Below are 7,220 nucleotides of genomic sequence, written 5' to 3'. Positions count from 1 at the left end.
ACCTACTGATATGGAAGAGTATTACACGGTTACTCTGCCGAGCTCTAGACAGCACCGACACTCAACAACAACACATCATTTACAGACTATAATTACTGGTTTGCAAAAAACATTTTGAACCCAAATAGGTGAAATTAGATAAGTGGTTGAAAAACACTGACTTAGATATTGGGCTTCACTATGTAAAGCGCTTTGAGTCACTAGAGAAAAGCGCTATATAAATATAATTTACTTCAAATAAAACCTGTGTTTTTAATGGAAGCTTAGGCCTACTGCGCTACTGTATTTTAATGTTGGTCGTGACGGTGGGACTTGGTCTTGATGTTTGGTCCAACAGTTTAGCATATAATGAACTACATTCAATTGCCTTTGACGCCTTTTAAAAGTAAAAAAACAACAACCAAACATTTAAAAAGTTTAAAGTAGGGATGTCCGATAATGGCTTTTTTGCCGATATCCGATATTCTCCAACTCTTAATTACCGATATCAACCGATACCGATACATACAGTCGTGGAATTAACACATTGATTTGGACAACCAGGTATGGTGAAGATAAGGTCCTTTTTAAAAAAATTTACAAAATAAAATAAGATAAATAAATTAAAAACATTTTCTTGAATAAAAAAGAAAGTAAAACAATATAAAAACAGTTACATAGAAACTAGCAATGAATGAAAATGAGTAAAATTAACTGTTAAAGGTTAGTACTATTAGTGGACCAGCAGCACACACAATCATGTGTGCTTACGGACTGTATCCCTTGCAGACTGTATTGATATATATTGATATATAATGTAGGAACCAGAATATTAATAACAGAAAGAAACAACCCTTTTGTGTGAATGAGGGAGGGAGGTTTTTTGGGTTGGTGCACTAATTGTAAGTGTATCTTGTGTTTTTTATGTTGATTTAATAAAAAATAAATAAAAAACAAAACAAAAAATTATACAGATAATAAAAACACTGATACCGACAACTTCCGATACTACATTTTAAAGCATTCATCGGCATCTCTGGTTTAAAAGCAAAACACAAAATGCACAGACAAGAGTAGGTTCTTGTTGAAAAATAATTGTCTTGTTTTAATAAAAAACATGGATAAAGTACATTGTAAGAAAACAATATGTTCACATAATGTGTCATTGTAATATACAATACAGTTTGTCGCTCAGGAATCTGAGAAATGATCACTTTTTCTTTTCTTTTTGTACAAAATTGTGGAATGACGTCTTTAAAAGTTTTTGGGGGGGGCACAAGATGCAAGAACTGAACAAGAGTCTTGTAGGTCCCTGGTCCACCACACCCCCCCCATACTCTGGGGGAGGGAGGGGGGGGCAACCCGGCCTTGGAGTGGACACCTTCCTCTGTCAGGAGCCTTGAAGAAACATCCTTGACATCTTCTCCACGGGAGGAATGTCCACGCAATTCGCGGATTAGTCTTTTTCTCTCTTGGGGGTTGAAATGTTGACAAACACATCCCCCCCACCCCCCCCGGCACAGTTCGAGCTTGGACGCGGTGACGTCATGGTTAGCGGCACATGATCCTGTCGTCCGAGCAGCCGCTCTGAAAGGAGAGACACACTTCCGTTAGTATCATCATCATCACTCTTGGAGGTGGAGGTGGTGGTGGTGGTGGTGGTGGAAGCGTGGGGAGATATTCACCTCCACGGCGATGCCGGCGAGCTCCGCGTTGAGGGCGGTGAGCGGCGTGCGCTGCGCCGCCTGCTGGCGACTCCTCTCCGGCTCGTCGAGCTCCACCTGCAGGTCCCAGATGTAGTCGATGACGTGCTGCAGGATCTCCACCTTGCTGGCCTTCTTGTTGGTGGGCAAGGTGGGCACCAGCTCCTTCAGCTTGCTGTAGCAGCTGTTCATGTCCTGCAGGAAGACGCTCATCTGCTCGTCCAGCAGCGGGATCTTGCACTTGGAGATGGCGAGGCTCTGCTCGGAGAGGCAGCGCACCACGTCCTCGCCGCCCACTTTGCCCTTCAGCGCGCACGTAGATCCAACAACTTTCATGGTTGACGACGTCTAAAGTATGTTCCAGAACGCCACCTCCGGACAAAACAAGGGTGCTTCTAGCGGTAGATTCTCCTCTGGAGAAAACGCAATGTTGACAGTTCGCGAAGTCCACATGGAGTGGCTTCTTGCTTTATATACCCAAGCGGTACTTAAGGGGCGGGGCCTCGCCGGGGGGAAGTCAGCCAATCCTGTGCGAGCGGGGCGTGTCCACACAAAAAAAAGAACTCCCTCCAATGAGCGAGCTCGCCTGGTTATCGGGATTTACAATCTGTTTGAGGGATGGCGTTACAAATGGAAACAAATGTGTGTCTTTTATGGCTAATATGTGGGAATCCAGCTGCCCGGAGCTCGAAGATCCGTGCAGGTGTAGACGGCCTGTGGAGAAGTGCCGGAATGAATGCTTCATGTTAATTAGGCGCTGCAGATGTGACAATGGATCGCACCGATATCTATTTGTCACAGCTGCCGTGTGACAATTAGTCAACAACTTTTTGTCCTAACATGAACTCTTTTCGAAAGTCAAACTAGTCCTCTCTTATTTACAAGTAAAGACGATCCGGTTTTAGCAGTCGCTTTTGCACATTCCTTCACATGTTTCTGCAGCCTGTGCTGTGCTGCGGGGGTTGAAAGGATCGATACAAATGTCGACCACGACGCCGGAAAGGCGGTGTCTGTATCGAATTGGTATACAACCATGATGAGAGCTTTTCAGTTCTCTTCTAGGTAGAGATGCTAAATGCTTTAAAATGTAATATCGGAAATTATCGGTATCGTTTTTTTATTATCGGTATCGTTTTTAAAAAAAAGTTTATTTTATTTTTTTAAAAATTAAATCAACATAAAAAACACAAGATACACTTACAATTAGTGCACCAACCCAAAAAACCTCCCTCCCCCATTTACATTCATTCACACAAAAGGGTTGTTTCTTTCTGTTATTAATATTCTGGTTCCTACATTATATATCAATATATATATTAATACAGTCTGCAAGGGATACAGTCCGTAAGCACACATGATTGTGCGTGCTACTGGTCCACTAATGGTACTAACCTTTAACAGTTAATTTGACTAATTTTCATTAATTACTATTTTCTATGTAACTGTTTTTATATTGTTTTGAAGAAAATGTTTTTAATTCATTTATCTTATTTTTATTTTAAATTTTTTTTTTTAAAAGGACCTTATCTTCACCATACCTGGTTGTCCAAATTAGGCATAATAATGTGTTAATTCCACGACTGTATATATCGGTATCAGTTGATATCGGTAATTAAGAGTTGGACAATATCGGATATCGGCAAAAAAGCCATTATCGGACATCCCTGCTTCTAGGTGTATGTTTTTTTTAATGTGCTGTCCATGTTGTTGAGGAAATAACATATTTGAATGAGAGCTGGTAGTTTTTACATTTGTTGACCTATTTTGTACTACTCACTTAATGTGAAGTGAAGTGAATTATATTTATATAGCGCTTTTCTCTAGTGACTCAAAGCGCTTTACATTGTGAAACCCAATATCTTGATTGATTTATTGGTATATTTTTATTTCAAATATGCATAAAAACAAGAGCAAGCCTGATCCAATACAGTGCTGTAGCCTTAACAGCCATTATAACAAAATGAAAACAATGGACAATAAAAAACGAAAACAAATGAGCATTGGACTTTATTTTTTCTTTTTTTTTTTTACATATTTGAAAAGGAGTGAGAAGAAGTTTACACTTATTAAATCCCACCCCTTTTCTTTAAATCATAAATTACTCTGAGCTAGAATGACCTGTTCACTCTATGTACAAACTTAATGAACTTGTATATACATAAATTATAGATATATACATACATATGCACACTACACACATACATAGCCACACCATTACCACCATCTAAGTTACATTTTTAAACCAGTGTGGGTGGCACTGGGAGCAGGTGGGTAAAGTGTCTTGCCCAAGGACACGACGGCAGTGACTAGGACAGCGGAAGCGGGGATCGAACCTGGAACCCTCAAGTTGCTGGCACGGCCGCTCTACCAACCGAGCTATACCGCCCTATTGTAACTCAATGTAATAAAAACAAGTGGATATTATCAAACCATCTGAAATGATTGTATGAATATATTGTACACATATTCAATTTTATAATTGATCTGAATGTATACATTTATTTAGATTGTTCAATGATTGTGTAAATTCATCAAATTTATTACTTCATTTTTTCTGATCACAACCATTTTTTTTGTTCGAGAAGCTATTAAGTGAAAAGTATCTGTGTTGACTTGGTATCGAATCGATACGAAAATGTGCGGTATTGGCCACCCCTGGTGTTCTGTTCTGAAGCGCGCCCCTCCCCCCCCTCTCTCCTCTCAGATTGTCCAAACAAGCCCGCGCAGACTGGCAGGCGCCAGCGCGGTGACGTCACCCATTCATTGGAGCCTTGACGCCTGTCAGCCTGGCGCCGCTCGGGCGGTCTCCATGGAGACGTCAAACAAGAGAGCTCGCACTCCTCGCTCGTCCATTCACCTGCCCTGAGAACAAACCAGCTCCGGAGCTTTGTCGTCCATTTATCACCTTAAAGCAGGGCGATGACATTACCGCCCCGCGCACCTGCACAGGCGCCACCGTGGAGGAGGAGGAGGAGGAGGAGGAGGTGGAGGAGGAGGTGGAGGAGGAGGAGGAGGAGGAGGAGGAGGAGGAGGAGGGGTCGGAATTAACATTTTAACACAACATCACTTGCATTCTTTCACATGATCACTTTCACGTGCTCCTGTGGTTTGATTTTTTTTCTCTACATAAAAATATTTACATTTCAACCCTAAACTTTATTTGTATGTTGCAGGACAAATGACTACAAACCCCAGCGAAGTAAAACATTTTACTGTTTTCTAATGAATGGTTGCTATGCTGTTAACCACGTAACCATCAAAATGTAAAAAAAAACTCAAAACAAAACAAAACAAACTAATTAAAAAATAAAAATAAATACAAATAATAATAATTAAAAAATAATAATAATTAAAAAAAAAAAAATCCATCCATCCATGTTCTACCACTTGTCACTATCGGGGTCGCGGGGGGTGCTGTTTATATATATTTTTTTCTTCCTAAAAATCTATATACATACATATTCTATATACATACATATATATGTGTATGTATATATATACATTTAAAAAAAAAAATATATATAGATTTTAATCTATATACCTGTATAGATACACATATATGTGTATATATATATAGATTTTTTAAATATATATATATATTTAAAAAATCTATATATGTGTATATATATATATATATATATATATATATATATATATATATATATATATATATATATATATATATATATATATATATTTAAAAACAAATAACTTTTTGGGGATATTTTTTAAAGCATCTTCTACAATTCTTTTGGTTCCAAAAATATAGTATCCAACGTGAAAAAAGCTAAATAAAAAAGTATCAATACTACAGAGTTATCGGCCTCTACAGGAGACCAGGGGCCGTACTTATCAAGCTTCTTAGAATTACTCCTAAGAAGTCTGCTAAGAGTTGACTTAAGAGTAAATAAATTATTCGCTGAAAGCTGCACTTAAAAGTTAGTTATCAAGCGTCTTACTCACACTTTCAGCGAAGTGTAGGACTGAATCTTAAGTGTCACACTCAGAGCTGAATTACGACATTACTATGTGCCGTAAACGGAATTTTAGGTGACGTCATTTCTGTGTCCATAGAAATGACCAATCACGGAAGGGAATCCCTTGTCTAAGAATAAAGAAATATCTTGGAAATATTTAAGTGGACAATGGGAGTGTATATTTTGACAATAAACTGCAAAATAATACAAAACAAACTAGTCCCCGCCGGCACTCACGCTACCGCTCCCTCTCTTCTATCGCCCACACACTCACTGACGTCACTCACCTCACGGCCACACACATACGCTACTGTCATAAAATGTTCTTTCCAATTAATTAATTAGGCAACTAATTTGAAACTGGTGTGGGTGGCTCTATATATACTAGCCCACTGCAGACACATGCAGAAATCAACAAGGAATAGAAAAGTATTAAATCTGTGACAAAAATAATATCCGCTCTGTCTAAACGATACCGTTTGATCAGCTGCTCGTCATCAAAAAAACAAAAACATTGTTCCGTTCCCTGAACGTTCGCGCACGTCTCTCTCGCCTCAGTGCCATCCCCTGCTGGCAACTCCTAACCACTTAAGACACCTCTGAAGGTCTCTTAAATATCGTGGAGAGTAGGAGTGATTCTTAGACTTAAGAACGTTGATAAAAAGCTTTTATTCTTAAGTTTGAGAGTAGGACTAAATTTCGCAAATTCTCAGGACTTAAGTGTAAAATGGCACTCTAAGAAGCTTGATAAGTACGGCCCCAGACCAATCAGTATCGTGGCCACTGATTGGCTCAGCTGCAGGCAGCGTGACTATTTTAGAATAAACAAGAGTAAAGGTGACTAAAGAATGTCATTTTCATGTCTATATGGCTCTCATAATGTTAAAAACATATTAGGAAGGTAGTAAAAAGTATTTGTTTGTGTCCTGGCCATGAAAATATTTGATTCTATAATTAATGACTCCTACTTCATGTCTGGAACCAATTAACAGCGATAAATTAGGAACGGCTTTAATTTAGATCAGACCTGGGCAAATTCAGGCCCGGGGGCCGCATGCAGCCTGTTAAGCTTGTCAATCATTCCCAAATCATTTTTTTTACATGTTTAAGGTGGAAACTGTAGCTGCCATTATGATGTGCAGTGATGTTTTCAAATGACCGTAAGTAAGTCTTGAACTATACAAAGTATTTCAATGGTTGGAATCTGTGCTTTTGCATCATATACTAGTTACTTTGGTAATCTAATTAGTTACTATGGTAATCTAAGTCACAGCAGCTCAGACCAGGCACCAAGCAGTGTGGGTGGTGAGAGTTTCCACAGAGTGTTTCCAGAGCGACCAGCCTGAAATGCGGGTGTCAGGGACCGACGCGGAAGGAGATTTTTACAACAAAGTTCTAAAACTTAGTGATATATCAGATAGTAGGTGTTTTTTTTTCTTCGTTTTTTCATGTTCATATTTTGCTGTGTTTGTTGCATTTTTGTTGCGATTCGCTTAATTGTAAAATATGTCGATGGAGAGGGGGTGTGACGTTCATATGTTGTCAATATTCAGTGTTTTGT

General features: G+C 39.1%; 1 protein-coding gene across 1 annotated transcript; it reads right to left on the bottom strand.

Annotated features, from left to right (window-relative positions):
• Nucleotides 1-1,043: 1,043 nt before the first annotated feature.
• id1 (inhibitor of DNA binding 1, HLH protein) lies at nucleotides 1,044-2,151 on the bottom strand. The gene is made up of 2 exons (XM_062060905.1): nucleotides 1,665-2,151; nucleotides 1,044-1,566 (listed from the first exon to the last, which is right to left on the bottom strand). The coding sequence occupies exons 1-2, from the start codon at nucleotides 2,016-2,018 to the stop codon at nucleotides 1,531-1,533; spliced, it is 390 nt and encodes a 129-aa protein (XP_061916889.1). The 5' UTR covers nucleotides 2,019-2,151; the 3' UTR covers nucleotides 1,044-1,530.
• Between the last annotated feature and the right edge of the window lie 5,069 nt (nucleotides 2,152-7,220).

This window comes from Entelurus aequoreus, linkage group LG01, assembly GCF_033978785.1.
Source record: "Entelurus aequoreus isolate RoL-2023_Sb linkage group LG01, RoL_Eaeq_v1.1, whole genome shotgun sequence".
Taxonomy (NCBI): Eukaryota; Metazoa; Chordata; class Actinopteri; order Syngnathiformes; family Syngnathidae; genus Entelurus; species Entelurus aequoreus.
The sequence above is the reverse complement of the archived record's forward strand: the minus strand, read 5'-3'. Positions and strand labels throughout refer to the sequence as shown.